The 17,490-nt window shown below is 47.9% G+C and overlaps 1 protein-coding gene across 3 annotated transcripts in view; it reads left to right on the top strand.

Annotated features, from left to right (window-relative positions):
* The window catches only part of SGSM2 (small G protein signaling modulator 2), a 765,216-nt gene that overhangs the window by 660,378 nt on the left and 87,348 nt on the right, over nt 1–17,490 (top strand). For all 3 annotated transcript variants that reach the window (XM_063956036.1, XM_063956035.1, XM_063956034.1), the window contains one exon: nt 49–194. In XM_063956036.1, the coding sequence (XP_063812106.1) occupies nt 49–194 (146 nt within the window). The remainder of the gene's footprint in view (nt 1–48; nt 195–17,490) is intronic.

The raw sequence follows: 17,490 nt of genomic DNA, 5'->3' as shown, positions 1-17,490 counted from the left end.
TTTGTATTTGGGTTTATAAAACTACTTTATTTCTGTGCCTCTCCTCAGGGCTTGCTTACTGTCGTCACTTGTCCACTGTTCGAACACATCTCTCTGCACTTGTCCATCACTCCATAATTCCACCTGACAAACCCACAGATGCATCAGGCGGCCTAACCAAAGAAGTATGGAGCAAATATCAGAAGGACATGAAGGTAAAAAACTTCCATGTCTAGCATGACTATGCTATTACATACTGTTAGGGTCCCTTAAGAATACATTGTCAGTTTGCATTAACCCATGCCCATTGCTGCTTACTACCCGTGGAACACATAATGATGTGTAAATACACTGAATAAAATATCTGTGAAATATCTGCAGGATCTGCAGCTTTCGACTTCAATTGAATATACCCCTATGTACTAAGCCTTGGAAAGAGATAAAGTACCAGCCAATCAGTTGCTAACTGCCATGTCACAGGCTGTGTTTGAAAATGATAGTTAGGAGCTGATTGGTTGGTACGTTATCTCTCTCCAAGGAGTAAATTTGTTCTTTTTAGATCAATTTTTTATCAATCTAAAATTGACTAACATCGATGGAGTGTTCCAAGTACACAAATGTCATATTTACCAAAAGTCAATATGTTTTTTCTATGTATATTATTTATTCATTTATTTGTGGGTGGGTATTAACAGTGTCAGTTTGTGTTAGTTCCATTCAAAATCGCCTGCAAATAGACATAAAAATCGGTCACAAATCGACAAGAAGTTGAATCCCACTTTCTGCTGATTTTCTAACTGACAAAACATACCACATGCAAGAAACTGCTGTGGTTTCTCTAAATCTGGTTTGCGTACATCTCCGATTGTGGCCCTGTGAGCTAATTGATTGATTTACGGATGCTGTAGCGATCATAATGGTGATTATGCACGCTGAGGATGTGCAAAGCTATGCAAAAAACCCAGAAGCCCTGAAAAGTATAGTCGCCCACCGGAGCCATTGCAAAGGCACAGCAACTGCGTACACATTCACAGTGCACACGCAGATCCTTCAAGAATCATCAGCTCAAGTAAATCAATGGCCACGCAGCAAGGCACCCTGAGCAGAGGCAACCAAATATGTCCGTGACATGCCTGCATTCAATGCCCACAAATGGTGCCTGTCAGTCACTCTGCTTGAAGGTAAGCACTGTGAGCGGCAACGCTGTTAGACTTTGGTGTTTGCGCAGTACGAAGCATATACATGCGCAATTCACCAATAATTACACAATTGCAAAAACATCAGCATAGTGTTCATCATTCCTACTTTTATAGGCATCATAATGAAGGTTCAGGCAACAGACTGTGTTTTAGAACTGGAAAAGCGTTTGGTTGATTTTGTATCTATTTTTGGTTGATTTTACAATTTGACTGTTAGTAAATCTCTGATTTGCATTGAATCCAGTGAAAACATCAATGTGTCTCTACACCCCCCTCCCTCCCCCAATGTTTGATTTTGGACTTTTTGGGGAGGGGGGTCAGTTTTTGCCTTTAGTAAATCTCCAATTTGCAAAATAGTCCAAAAATCTGTGGAACTTCTACCCTTACAGGGGCCAGTGTCAGCAAGAGATAGCGCCCACCCCTTGCTCCTGCCTATACCTGCTGTTAATATAAAGCAGCTCGTGGCTGGGAACATCATGACACTCTCTTCACTCCCATCTCCTCTAACCCCCCTTCCCATCAGCGTCAGCAGCGGCGAGCCCCACCTGTCATTGGTACCACTGCTGCAGCAGTGATGGCCCCAAGTTCCCCAGCCTGTGTCGGGCTGGGGTGAGAGGGAGGCAATTGAAGCATGCTGCCTATCTCATCATCATCATCTCCTCACCTACAGTGGATGGATGGGGAGACCCCGGTGCTCCATTTACACAATTCTACCAGCTGCCTTTACTCGGTTGTTACTGTGTTCAGCTGGACTCTTCTTGTGGCGCAGCTCTCTAGCTGTGGAGTCCCACGTCGCACCTCAGGTGACTGTGCGTGTATACCACAATTTATATATTAATATGACTTTGTGCATGATAAGATTAAGGAATAAGTCAACAAATAAATTAAATTGAAGTGGAATAATCACAGGGGTGCAAAATGCTCAGGTCTGGGGCTTACATAGAAGTTCAGCCTTGGCCCCAATAAAGTGCACCAACTACAGCACAACAGAATATTATACTGTGCAGTAAACTAATTCTCAGCAGCCAGCGCACCTTCAAAGGAAGTGATGTCACCACATTGACTTCTGTTCTAGACAGTCTAAAACATTACTTTTAACAATTAGCTGGAAGTAGCATCCTCTGTGGTTGGACTACAGTGTAACAGAGGCATAGCTACACCCCAATATGGTGCGTCCATGCCCCCCTCAGCAGTGCAGCATCTATAGAGGGGAACCACAATTACTTTTAGTTCCCTTCCTAAGAGAAAACCAAAACTGCATCACTTGCACAAACCATAAATCACCCTGTGTCATGTCCTCTTTCCAGCTTAGACTTTTCTTTCCTTTTAATCTCCTTTTCTGACAAGATGAATTATTAGTTACATTATATGCAATGCCAGAGCCATCCTACTAAATGTCAGTAAATTGTGCCACATCTTAAAACATTACAGTTTAGATTTATCTAATGGTGGCAAAAGTTCCGTTGTTGGGAAAAGTGTCTGCAAACTTCTCAGTATGTTAAGTAGACTGTGTTTTAGCCCTTCGCTTATTGAATACACTCCTTAAGTGCCTTTATTAGCCATTAAAAATAGGGGTCTGCTATCAAGTAGACCTTGGCGGTCAGGAGTTTGTTTATGCAAGATTTAAAGACTGACTAGTCTAAAAAGAATATTAATTCAAATGTGCTCAGTGCATTTTTTTCTGAAAGTATGAAATCCAACGGTATTAAACTGAATATTGTTATACAATTGACTCGTTCATCATAGCCCCATAGAATGTAGAAGTCTTACAAAATTATTACAGTGATCTATATGTAGCTATTGATATCGGCTCATGGCTATGTGTACTAAAATATGAAATAAAAAAACAACACATTGCTGCAACACCCAAAAATGAACGTGTTAAAGACTAAAAAACACTAGAAGAAGGCTATAAATTGCATCTGGGAATTATTGAAAACAACACTTGGGGTCCACAATGGGAGAAAAAACAAATATTACACCAGATATCATACATATTGTATGTACAAAAAAACCCCAAACAATATAAAAGTATTTGTACTGTACAATGCAATATTAAAATAAATACATTCAGTCTTTTCTTGAGCTGACAGGATAGATAGATAGATAGATAGATAGATAGATAGATAGATAGATAGATAGATAGATAGATAGATAGATAGATACAAATCACCAGGATTTTGTTTTCACTAAGTATCCTTAAAAAAAAAAAAAAAAATACTGAATATTTAAAGTTTTACCCCCATCATATGTATTCCGGTACCTTACAGTTCTTTGGTAAAGTGCAGTCACTCCTCAATGTGTTGGGTACATCATCCCGACAGTCAGAATGCCGGCAACAAGATCCTGATGGTGAAAATGCTGACAATTATTGGTAAGTATTGTAAGGCTAAACCTAACCGTAACCCACCCCTGTCACAGCCTAACTCGAACCATCCCTGTCGACAGCCTTACTCTAACATAACCTCCCCCTCCACCACAGCCTAGCCCTAACCCTAATACCTACCGTGCAGGGGTGCATTTAGTGTTTATTGTTCTTTACTTGAAATGGATAAGTCCAAAAATAGGGCATTTCTTCATATATATATATATCACTCTGTAATAGAGTGCAGCAGTCTCTCAGGATCAGCGCATTTCATATCTAGGAAACTTTTTCAAAGATGGAACCTAACAACCCATCGTGCACACATACCACAAATTAGTCTGTTTTTTTCTTTTTTGCAGTGTACCTATTATATTTGGATAGCGCACTTCAGGGGCAAACGCAGGATTTTTTGGGGAGGTGTCCATATATATATATATATATACATTTAGCTACGAGTGCTGATTCTACACTTGGACTATATATACATATATATATATATATATATATATATCTTCAAGATGGACGATTTCAAGATGGCGCCCATGTTCAGTACATACCCTAAAAGATAGCCCACCTTACCCATACGTCACTGGAGTATTCCGTTTTCCCATTTCCTACACAGTTTTTGAAAGCTTTTGAATCACCCTGTGTATATATATATATATATATATATATATATATATAGTCCAAGTGTAGAATCAGCACTCGTAGCTAAATGTAATATCGTGGATGGGTGCCCCCAGTGATAAATCAGGATATGGATAAGCAAAGACTGCGGCACTCCACGTGATGAAGAAGTAGTGTTTAGTAATAAAACATGTAAATACAAGGCTGCATCAATGCTACATTCTGGGCTGACGTTTCGGTGCTACGCAAGCACCGTCCTCAAAGCCTAGTAGACAGCAGAACAAGATGTAATAAAAACAGCTTACCTAAATAGGAGAGGACCGCCGCCCATGGGGAGAGCCGGATCCGGTCAGCGGCCCGCCACTTCCGGTGACGTCAGCCCACTACGTCTGGACATTCCATAGCAACGCATCCTACGTTGCCCAGCGACGGAGAAGCGAGCAGCCGATCCCTCTGGCATTATCGGCGCTCCCTCACGTGCCTTCCGTGGTCACGAGTCCTGCCCATTGTTACGTTGTTGTCTGTGTTTTCCACACCTGCGGAGGGAGCCGGTAAGGCGAATCAGCGCACTGCAGGTTGGTTACCAGGCAACGCAGGACTCATGGCCACGGATACAGCTTCATCCTGCAGTTCTTATACTCAAAGTCTTCAGTCTTCAGTCCTTTGCAAACCTGAAACAGTATTAACACTGCCAATCATATCGGCTGCAACTCATCTGTTACTATACATTCCACAGTGTTCCAATACTCTGTTTCTACTCACCTGTTATACCCTGCATTCCATTCCGGTCCTAGTCCAGTTCGGTCTGCATTTTCCAGTTTGTACCAGTCCTGCCTGTGGTCCAAGCCCTGGGCCCACACCAAATAAAGAATCTGACAATAGACTTGTCTGAAAGAAACCCATGTCCAAATGAATTAAGCTTTAACATGAGATAAAGGGGGTCATTCCAACCCAATCGCTCACTGCAGTTTATTGCAGCGAAGCGATTGGGTCGGAATTGTGCATGCGCCGGCACATGGCAGACGGCCGAAGGCCGTCGTTGCCTAGCGATCACCACTGAGGCATAGGCGGTCGCTGGGCGGGAGGGGGCTTGATGGCTGCGTTAAACCGCCATTTAGGGGGCGCGGTCCGGCCAACGCAGGCATGGCCGGACCGTTGGGGGGGAGGGGCGGCCTGCGGCGGCTGTGTGATGTTGCAGCCGCTGCGACCCGGGCAGCGAGGAGGTTCTCCCGGCCAGCCGCAGGAGCTGCGCTGGCCGGGAGTTACTCCTTAAATGCAAAAGCATCGCCGCTGTGCGATGCTTTTGCATTTCTGCGGGTGGGGGGGGGGGCGGCAGCACTGACATGCGGGGCGGACTAGCCCTGTGCTGGGCGTCCCCCCGCATGTCTGAGTGCCTGGTCGTAGCTGTGCTAAATTTAGCACAGCTACGATCAACTCGGAATGACTCCCAAAGTGGAGAAGGATAAAAAGTGATCAATGACCAGCCAACCACCTCCTAACTGCCATGTCTCAGGCTGTGGGCCAGATGCATCATCGCTAGGAAAGTGATAAAATGTAGAGTGAAAAAGTACCAGCCAATCAGCTCCTAACCGCCATTTTTCAAACACAGCCTGTGACATGGCAGTTAGGACCTGATTGGCTGGTACTTTTTCACTCTCCTTTTTATCACTTTCCAAGCGATGATGCATCTAGCCCTGTGTTTGAAAAATGACAGTTAGGAGCTGGTAGGCTGGTCATTTATCACTCTATGGGTGAGATTCAAATGATATATCATGCCCAATTTCCTTTCGAAAATGATCTCCATTATCGCGCATATTGTGCCCATAGTAATCAGGTTTGGCTGTGTAAAGGGTTGAGTTCCTCGCTAGTCCGGGGGTAGCGAGCTGGAATAATGATACAACGTCCCTGAGGGCAGAAACAGAATGGGTGTGGAAATGGGTGAAAAGAATTGAATCCCGCCCTATGGGTGAGATTCAAGTCTATGGCGCCTAACGGAGATATTCAAATGTAGCTCTGTTCGGGCGTGATCGGCTGCCGGCGTCTACATTTCAGCTTGCACCCGCCGAGGGTGGCGAGCTGAAATTTGTGAAAAGTAATCCATTTGGGCGCCCAAACGGCACTTTTCCCAATCGTGCCCGTTAGTTTAGTCGGATTTAGTCGTTACCTGACGCTAATGGGAGCATCAAATTAATAACGCCCCCTGCGATCTTCCGTCACTTTAGACGGGAGATTGGGGGCGATAACATTTGAATTCCCCCCTTTATTCATCTCCATTTTATCTCTTTTTAAAGCTTAATACATTTGAGCCCCAATGAGAAACACACTTACCACTTGTTGTGCATTTCGTGTTAAATTGTTGTACTCCCGCTAGGCCCGCCTGAGCATGTGACATCATGATGTCATGCTGAGGGGGCAGCAATGCAGGCACCAGGAAGTACAGCACCGCCTGGAGCATCTTTAGGGTGTGTGCCAGCAGATCTCCTGTTGCGGCACCCTGCAAGCCAAATGCAGGTTCAGTGAAGCAGCGACAGAGCTGCCCTCCGGTAGATATCTTGCAGTGCTCGATAAGATTAAACATGATCATAAAACATTCCCCGCATACGGTTTATGTGACATGTTGAGTATACAGATGACAACTTGACATTATAGTCCATTTTTAAACAGAAGCACTGCCCAGTAGGTGACAGAATGACAAAGCATCCTCCCTCTTGCCAGACAGTTTAACAAATTAACCGAACGTAATTTTTCTTCCATGTACAGAGGACATCCAGTATTGCACTGTAGTTGTGCTAATGTACCAGGCTTTACTAGACAAGATTGCAGTACACCGCTGCTCCCTGCACCTAGTAACTTACACTTAGGGGTCAAACCAATTAGCTTCGAAGGGTGTGAAGGTCCGTTGAAAAGGCGTTTAAACACCGGCAACGGCATCCGATCTCACACCCATTGAATCAGCCCTTAATTCGCACAAAACTGCTCAGACCTCTATGGGGTGACGAGCAGTTTTGTGCGAATTTGGCCCGCCGTAAAGTGCTGCCCCTGACGCGACGATACACAGCTGCGATGATATTGCAGAAAATTTGATTGACCCCTTACTCTCTTTACCCTGAACAATAGTTAATGTGAATGCACTTGTAACCTTGTATTGTTCTTGTACATGTCTTGGACAGTACTGTACAGTACCATAGACATTTCTTGTTTAGAGCTTTTTTCTTTGCTGTTGCCATGGCAACTGTACTTGCCTTGGGTCTTTAAGGTGCAGTACAATACATTAAGTACAGTGAAATCAGTTAGAAAACAAGATACTTGCCACAGTAGGTCCCAAGATATGTCCAAAATACAGCAGTAGCGTGAGGTGAGGTCAGTGGCTGGTGAGGCACTGCAGCCATAATGTCCGCCAAGTCCCGTTGATGACCCCTATCGCTGTCGAACCAATGCCCGCTACCACCACTGTCCTTGGAACAGCAGAGGGTGACAGGAGGGAGATGGTGATGGGGAGACAGTGATGCAGGGGAGATGCAGTGGGTGACAGGGAGAGAATAATGGAGAGAGGGTGAAAGGGAGAGGGTGACAGGTAAAGGGTGACAGAGAGAGGCAGTGGGTGACAGGGAGAGGGTGATACCAGGGAGAGGATGACAGGAAGAGGGTAACACCAGGGAGAGTTTGACAGCAGTGGGTGACAGGGAGAGGATGATACCAGGGAGCTGATGACAGGAAGAGGGTGATGCCAGGGAGAAGGTGACAGAAGGAGGGTGATGCCAGGGAAAGGGTGACAGCAGTAGGTGACAGGGAAAGGGTGATGCCAGGGAGCTGTTGATAGAAAGAGGGTGACAGGTAGAGGATGACAGCAGTTGCTGCCAACTGTGGGTGACACGGAGAGGGTGACGCCAGAGAGAGGGTGACAGGAAGAGGGTGATGCCAGCGAGAGGGTGACAGGAAGAGGTGAAGCCAGGGTGAGGGTAACCAAAAGAGGGTGACACCAGGGAGAGGGTGACAGAAAGAGGGTGATGCCAGGGAGAGGGTGACAGCAGTGGGTGACAGTAGATGGTGACAGGGAGAGGGTGATACTAAGGAGAGCACATCACTGTCCCACTCTGTTGGCAGTATAGCATATAACATAAGCGTACAGCCTGGTTCCCGGTGAGCTTAGCCCATGTTAAAGTAAAGTATCCGCCATCCAGAATGCCGGCAGGAGGGGCGAGCGCAATGAAGCCTCTTGCGGGCTTGCTGTACTTGCCACGCTGGAGGCTCGGTGGCATGCTTTACTTGCCAGAGGTTCTATTCTCCCTCTGTGGGTGTCGTGGACACCCACAGAGGGGGAATTACTTACTTTGCCGGTATTTTGGCGGCAGTATAGTACCCCTGTTGGGTTCCCGATGTCGGTATTGAGACAGCTGGGATCTCGACAGGCGTTTTTTTAACTGCATACCCCGTGTGTGTGTAAAAAATATATATATATCCCATGTGCTCTGTATGTACATGAAAAACAGTAATACATGCTCTTCCTCAACTTCCACAAAACATCACTCCCCTCCCCTCCCCCCACACATTACATTACACCATCCCCAAATAACTTTAGTATACTATAAAACAAGATAGTACACAACCCTATGATAGTGATACAACCCCAACCCCACACAATATTATTTACCAACCCACTCCCCTAAAGATAATACTAATACAAAACCCCTAGATAATTTTAATATATACCCCAACCCCAATATATAAAAAAAAAACACCCACTCTCCCACAGATACTTACCTCTGATTGTGGGAGGTTCCAGTCTCTATATATTCCCTGGCTCACCCCATGGAGCTGGCTGTGTAGGAATCAGATCTCCCCAACTAGAGCATGAAAGGGGCATGGCCTCTGGAATAAGGGGGCGGGACCTCAGGAGGGGAGGAAGCAGGGATATATTACTGCAGTAGATTGGTGGCTGGTCCTGGGGGAGGGAGCAGCCATGCAGATAGGGAAGGGGCGGGCATCGGGCACTGCTGCTGCTGGCTGTGCTGCAGCAAACTTGTCAGACTGTGACATGTCTGCATTCTTGGCTAGTCAGCAGCTGAAAGGGGTGGGGGCAGCGGCAGCAGCTTAAAGCATACATGTTCAGTAAAATAAGGGGGTGGTGGCCATATGTAAATAATAATAATTTAAACAAATTCATAGACGATGGAGGGGCACGTGCCTTTGCTCCCTCAGTGTTCGTCACTGCCACATCGCATCTGCATGTGAGAGGGGCGTGCTTTCACATGAGCTGAAAGCACACCACCTCCTAAGCTATTTTGAATGGGCTTTCACTGCCCAACGCTTGGCTCCGCCCCCCGCTTACGGCCCTTTGCACTGACAGCAGGAGGCCATAACACATTCAACCCAGTTTTAAAACAGGAAAAATTATTAAAATAACATAAAGGCTAAAGCAGATACCTATGACAGAAAATATTTGTCAGAAATATCTTCTTTGTATTATTTTAATCATTAATGACAGGGTAGGCTCTCTGCCTTCCCTGACCACACGCCCCTGAAATACAGTACAGTACATCTGTTACCAGCAGTGACGTGCAGTGAGGTCAATAGCTAGGGATGCACCTCCAGCAAGCAGGCCTACTTCAGCAACACACTGGGTGTGGGCTGCAGCCTCAGCGCAGAGGTGACTGCATGCCGGTGTCTGTTACATTAGGCAGGATGTGAGGCTCTTTGCCTGTGATTATGCGGTTACTGGGCATCAGGCAGGTGGTACTGACTGCTGTGCTGTCATCAGGAATCCACCTCAGAGCTCTGGTAGCAAGTTGTCTTTATCTCTGACCAGCCTGAAAGCCTTGGCCAAGACAGACAGACTCTCTCTCTCTCTCTCTCTCTCTCTCTCTCTTCTGGCTTGGACTCTCCTGATCTCAGCACCCAAACACCCTCCATAAATTGCAGTCATATGCATACTCCTATGTTCCATGGCCCCACCTGTCTGGAGATGCAAAATGTAACCCCATCATGGCAGTGCTTAGTCATGCTCCTCCTGGACGCTGGCCTGGCTCTCCAGCATCTGTATGCACTGTTCTCGCTCAGAACCTCCTCTCCCCGGCTTAGAGCAGGGTACTCTGGAGCCTGGAAACCTCCAACTCTGCGGCTCCCGCCTCCCTCCCTGCAGCCGGGTTGCCGCATCACTCTTCGGAAGTTTCCATCACATCTTCCTCACTGAGAGGGCAATGTCTTGACGTGAGCTTAAGCCACACTCCCTTCAGTGAGGCAGATGAAATAACAGCCTCTAATGATGTGATATCTTGTCGCTGCCTCCTCTTGTCCCTGTACCAGCAGAGCTTTGCAAATATTTGAATATTTTGACTATAGATTTGACTAAAGTAATATAAGAAGATATTTGTATTTTAAATATAAACATTTTCTTGTTTTATTCCAAACATACTTGTATACATTTCGGAACACAGATCAGTGGAGGATGACAGGTGAGGCCCTGTCACCCCTGACTACACGTCACTAGTTACCAGAGAACAGTATGTACAGCACAATGGCTGCAGCGCACACATACTTACCTACATTTTTTTCCCCCTCTCCGGTAGAAGCCCAAAGAGGAGATGCTGCATGAAACTACGGAGGGGCGGTGCCGGAATGTGACATCATCAAGCCCCGGGTAGGAGCTAAAATGATGTGGTTCGTGTCATTTTAGACCCTCCCCCACCCCACAGACCCGCAAATGCCAGAGATTATCTCTCCGTCCTGCCCGCTTCGCTAGGGTGCGGGCAGGATGCTGGAGACAGTGGCGGAACTACCGCCAGTGACTTGCACTGGGGCCCGCCACTGTCAAGGGGCCCAAGGCCAACGCGGCATGTAATCAGTCAAACTGACTCATTACATGCCGCTGTGTGCTGCGGGCCACCGCCGCCAACCGAGGAGAGGAGCAGCAGGCCAGGGATTCAGCGGCCACGGAAGGGGGGAAGGAGGAGGAGGGATGTGGAGGAGGGAGCCGCAGCAGCGCAATATAATTGGTGAAGGTGCTGCTACAGCTGTCCCTCCTTCCACATAGGCTGTCCTCCGCCGCTGTGAATGCTGGGATGCGCTTCCCTCATCACAGCGGTGGCAGGCAGCCTACATATGAAAGGAGAGGGACAGCTGCAGCGGCGCCTCCACCAATTACATTGCGTTGCTGCGGCTCCCTCCTCCCCCTCCCTCCTCCTCCTTCTCCCCTGCCCGGGATCATCATCTGCTAGAAGCTGCTGCACCGTGGAGACAGTAAGTATAATCTATTCTTTCTCTGACGTCCTAGTGGATGCTGGGGACTCCGTCAGGACCATGGGGAATAGCGGCTCCGCAGGAGACAGGGCACAAAATTTAAAAGTTTGACCACTAGGTGGTGTGTACTGGCTCCTCCCCCTATGACCCTCCTCCAAGCCTCAGTTAGGTTTTTGTGCCCGTCCGAGCAGGGTGCAATCTAGGTGGCTCTCATAAAGAGCTGCTTAGAGTAAAAGTTTTGATAGTTTTATTATTTTCAGTGAGTCCTGCTGGCAACAGGCTCACTGCAACGAGGGACCTAGGGGAGAAGAAGTGAACTCACCTGCGTGCAGGATGGATTTGCTTCTTAGGCTACTGGACACTAGCTCCAGAGGGACGATCACAGGTACAGCCTGGATGGGTCACCGGAGCCGCGCCGCCGACCCCCTTGCAGATGCCGAAGTAAGAAGAGGTCCAGAAACCGGCGGCTGAAGGCTTTTCAGTCTTCATGAGGTAGCGCACAGCACTGCAGCTGTGCGCCATTGCGCTCAGGCACACTTCACACCGGCGGTCACTGAGGGTGCAGGGCGCTGGGGGGGGCGCCCTGGGCAGCAATGTTAATACCTTTCTGGCTAAAAAGAATACATCACATATAGTCCATGAGGCTATATGGATGTATTTCACCCCTGCCAGGTCTCAGAAAAACCGGGAGAAGAGCCCGCCGGAATAGGGGGCGGGGCCTATCTCCTCAGCACACAGCGCCATTTTCCTACACAGCTCCGCTGCTAGGAAGGCTCCCAGGCTCTCCCCTGCACTGCACTACAGAAACAGGGTAAAAAACAGAGAGGGGGGGCATTTTTTGGCGATATTATATATATTTAAGCAGCTATAAGGAAACAACACTTATATAAGGTTCCTATATAATTATAGCGCTTTGGTGTGTGCTGGCAAACTCTCCCTCTGTCTCCCCAAAGGGCTAGTGGGGTCCTGTCTTCTATCAGAGCATTCCCTGTGTGTCTGCTGTGTGTCGGTACGTGTGTGTCGACATGTATGAGGACGATGTTGGTGTGGAGGCGGAGCAATTGCCGGTAATGGTGATGTCACCCCCTAGGGAGTCGACACCGGAATGGATGGCTTTGTTTATGGAATTACGTGATAATGTCAGCACGCTGCAAAAGTCGGTTGACGACATGAGACGACCGGCAAACCAGTTAGTACCTGTACAGGCGTCTCAAACACCGTCAGGGGCTGTAAAACGCCCTTTGCCTCAGTCGGTCGACACAGACCCAGACACGGACACCGAATCTAGTGTCGACGGTGAAGAAACGAACGTATTTTCCAGTAGGGCCACACGTTATATGATCACGGCAATGAAGGAGGCTTTGCATATCTCTGATACTGCAAGTACCACAAAAAGGGGTATTATGTGGGGTCTGAAAAAACTACCTGTAGTTTTTCCTGAATCAGAGGAATTGAATGACGTGTGTGATGAAGCGTGGGTTACCCCTGATAAAAAACTGCTAATTTCAAAGAAGTTATTGGCGTTATACCCTTTCCCGCCAGAGGTTAGGGCGCGCTGGGAAACACCCCCTAGGGTGGACAAGGCGCTCACACGTTTATCCAAACAAGTGGCGTTACCGTCTCCTGATACGGCCGCCCTCAAGGATCCAGCTGATAGGAGGCTGGAAAATACTCTAAAAAGTATATACACACATACTGGTGTTATACTGCGACCAGCAATCGCCTCAGCCTGGATGTGCAGTGCTGGGGTGGCTTGGTCGGATTCCCTGACTGAAAATATTGATACCCTGGATAGGGACAGTATTTTATTGACTATAGAGCAATTAAAGGATGCATTCCTTTATATGCGAGATGCACAGAGGGATATCTGCACTCTGGCATCAAGAGTAAGTGCGATGTCCATATCTGCCAGAAGAAGTCTATGGACACGACAGTGGTCAGGCGATGCGGATTCCAAACGGCATATGGAAGTATTGCCGTATAAAGGGGAGGAATTATTTGGGGTCGGTCTATCGGATTTGGTAGCCACGGCAACAGCCGGGAAGTCCACCTTTTTACCTCAAGTCCCCTCCCAGCAGAAAAAGACGCAGTCTTTTCAGCCGCAGTCCTTTCGTTCCTATAAGAACAAGCGAGCAAAAGGACATTCATATTTGCCCCGAGGCAAAGGAAAGGGTAAGAGACTGCAGCAAGCAGCCCCTTCCCAGGAGCAGAAGTCCTCCCCGGCTTCTGCAAAGGCCTCAGCATGACGCTGGGACCTTACAAGCGGACTCAGGGGTGGTGGGGGGTCGCCTCAAGAATTTCAGCGCACAGTGGGCTCACTCGCAGGTGGACCCCTGGATCCTGCAGGTAGTATCTCAGGGTTACAGGTTGGAATTCGAGAAGTCTCCCCCTCGCCGGTTCCTAAAATCTGCTTTGCCAACGTCTCCCTCAGACAGGGCGACGGTATTGGAAGCCATTCACAAGCTGTATTCTCAGCAGGTGATAATCAAGGTACCCCTTCTACAACAGGGAAAGGGGTATTACTCCACGCTATTTGTGGTACCGAAGCCGGACGGCTCGGTAAGACCTATTCTAAATCTGAAATCTCTGAACCTGTACATACAAAAATTCAAGTTCAAGATGGAGTCACTCAGAGCAGTGATAGCGAATCTGGAAGAAGGGGATTTTATGGTGTCCTTGGACATCAAGGATGCTTACCTTCATGTCCCAATTTGCCCTTCACACCAAGGGTACCTCAGGTTCGTGGTACAAAACTGTCATTATCAGTTTCAGACGCTGCCGTTTGGATTGTCCACGGCACCCAGGGTCTTTACCAAGGTAATGGCCGAAATGATGATCCTTCTTCGAAGAGAAGGCGTATTAATTATCCCTTACTTGGACGATCTCCTGATAAGGGCAAGATCCAGAGAACAGCTGAAGGTCGGAGTAGCACTAACTCAAGTAGTGCTCCAACAGCACGGGTGGATTCTGAATTTTCCAAAATCCCAACTGATCCCGACGACACGTCTGCTGTTCCTAGGGATGATTCTGGACACTGTTCAGAAAAAGGTATTTCTTCCGGAGGAGAAAGCCAGGGAGTTATCCGAACTCGTCTGGAACCTCCTAAAACCAGGGACAGTGTCTGTGCATCAATGCACAAGAGTCCTGGGAAAAATGGTGGCTATTTACGAAGCGATTCCATTCGGCAGATTCCATGCACGAATTTTTCAGTGGGATCTGCTAGACAAATGGTCCGGATCGCATTTGCAGATGCATCAGCGGATAAAATTGTCGACAAGGACAAGGGTCTCTCTGCTATGGTGGTTGCAGAGTGCTCATCTGTTAGAGGGCCGCAGATTCGGCATACAGAACTGGGTCCTAGTGACCACGGATGCCAGCCTGAGAGGCTGGGGAGCGGTCACACAAGGAAGAAACTTCCAGGGCGTGTGGTCAAGCCTGGAAACGTCTCTTCACATAAATATACTGGAACTAAGAGCAATCTACAATGCTCTAAGCCTGGCAAACCCTCTGCTTCAGGGTCAGCCGGTGTTGATCCAGTCGGACAACATCACGGCAGTCGCCCACGTAAACAGACAGGGCGGCACAAGAAGCAGGAGGGCAATGGCAGAGGCTGCAAGGATTCTTCGCTGGGCGGAAAATCATGTGATAGCACTGTCAGCAGTGTTCATCCCGGGAGTGGACAACTGGGAAGCAGACTTCCTCAGCAGACACGATCTTCACCCGGGAGAGTGGGGACTTCATCCAGAAGTCTTCCACATGATTGTAGTCCATTGGGAAAGACCAATGGTGGACATGATGGCGTCCCACCTCAACAAAAAACTGGACAGGTATTGCGCCAGGTCAAGAGACCCTCAGGCAATAGCTGTGGACGCTCTGGTAACACCATGGGTGTACCAGTCAGTGTATGTGTTTCCTCCTCTGCCTCTCATACCCAAGGTACTGAGAATTATACGGCAAAGGGGAGTAAGAACGATACTAGTGGCTCCGGACTGGCCAAGAAGGACTTGGTACCCGGAACTTCAGGAGATCCGTGGCCTCTACCTCTAAGAAGGGATCTGCTTCAGCAGGGACCGTGTCTATTCCAAGACTTACCGCGGCTGCGTTTGACGGCATGGCGGTTGAACGCCGGATCCTAAGGGAAAAAGGCATTCCGGAAGAGGTCATCCCTACCCTGGTCAAAGCCAGGAAGGAGGTGACTGCACAACATTATCACCGCATTTGGAGAAAATATGTTGCATGGTGTGAGGCCAGGAAGGCCCCGACAGAGGAATTTCAACTGGGTCGATTCCTACATTTCCTGCAAACAGGATTATCTATGGGCCTCAAATTAGGGTCCATTAAGGTTCAAATTTCGGCCCTGTCGATTTTCTTCCAGAAAGAATTGGCTTCAGTTCCTGAAGTCCAGACTTTTGTAAAAGGAGTACTACATATACAGCCCCCGGTTGTGCCCCCAGTGGCACCGTGGGATCTCAATGTAGTTTTGGATTTTCTCAAATCCCATTGGTTTGAGCCACTCAAATCGGTAGATTTGAAATATCTTACATGGAAAGTAACCATGCTACTGGCCCTGGCTTCAGCCAGGAGAGTGTCGGAATTGGCGGCTTTATCGTATAAAAGCCCATATCTGATTTTCCATTCGGACAGGGCAGAATTGAGGACGCGTCCTCATTTTCTGCCTAAGGTGGTATCAGCGTTTCACCTGAACCAGCCTATTGTGGTGCCTGCGGCTACTAGCGATTTGGAGGATTCCAAGTTGCTGGACGTTGTCAGAGCATTGAAAATATATATTTCAAGGACGGCTGGAGTCAGAAAATCTGACTCGCTGTTTATACTGTATGCACCCAACAAGCTGGGTGCTCCTGCTTCTAAGCAGACGATTGCTCGTTGGATTTGTAGCACAATTCAACTGGCACATTCTGTGGCAGGCCTGCCGCAGCCTAAATCTGTCAATGCCCACTCCACAAGGAAGGTGGGCTCATCTTGGGCGGCTGCCCGAGGGGTCTCGGCATTACAACTCTGCCGAGCAGCTACGTGGTCAGGGGAGAACACGTATGTAAAATTCTACAAATTTGATACCCTGGCTAAGGAGGACCTGGAGTTCTCTCATTCGGTGCTGCAGAGTCATCCGCACTCTCCCGCCCGTTTGGGAGCTTTGGTATAATCCCCATGGTCCTGACGGAGTCCCCAGCATCCACTAGGACGTCAGAGAAAATAAGAATTTACTCACCGGTAATTCTATTTCTCGTAGTCCGTAGTGGATGCTGGGCGCCCATCCCAAGTGCGGATTGTCTGCAATACTTGTACATAGTTATTGTTACAAAAAAATCGGGTTGTTTATTGTTGTGAGCCATCTTTTCAGAGGCTCCTACGTTATCATACTGTTATCTGGGTTCAGATCACAGGTTGTACGGTGTGATTGGTGTGGCTGGTATGAGTCTTACCCGGGATTCAAAATCCTTCCTTATTGTGTACGCTCGTCCGGGCACAGTATCCTAACTGAGGCTTGGAGGAGGGTCATAGGGGGAGGAGCCAGTACACACCACCTAGTGGTCAAACTTTTAAATTTTGTGCCCTGTCTCCTGCGGAGCCGCTATTCCCCATGGTCCTGACGGAGTCCCCAGCATCCACTACGGACTACGAGAAATAGAATTACCGGTGAGTAAATTCTTGTTTTCTGTCTGTCTGTCTGTCTGTCTATCTATCTATTCTGTCTGTCTCTCTGTTTGTCTGCCTTAATGTGTAAAAAGGGGACGCTGTCTGCTGTAATGTGTAAAAAGGGACGCTGTCTGCTGTAATGTGTAAAAAGGGAACGCAGTCTGCCGCAATGTGTAAAAACGGGATGCTGTCTGCCGTTATATGTAAAAAAGGGCACGCTGTCTGCCGTAATGTGTAAAAAGGGCACGCTGTCTGCCGTAATGTGTAAAAGGAGGACTCTGTCTGCCGTAATGTGTAAAAAGGGGACGCTGTCTGCCGTAATGTGTAAAAAGGGGAATCTGTGCGGCGTAATTTGAATAATGGAGACTACTGTGCACCGTTATATGAATTGGTATTATTTTGTGGCCTACGGCGCGCACTGCCCCTGTT

The sequence above is a fragment of the Pseudophryne corroboree genome, chromosome 2 (genome assembly GCF_028390025.1).
Source record: "Pseudophryne corroboree isolate aPseCor3 chromosome 2, aPseCor3.hap2, whole genome shotgun sequence".
NCBI classification, from domain to species: Eukaryota; Metazoa; Chordata; class Amphibia; order Anura; family Myobatrachidae; genus Pseudophryne; species Pseudophryne corroboree.
This window is presented reverse-complemented; position numbering and strand designations above follow the sequence as displayed.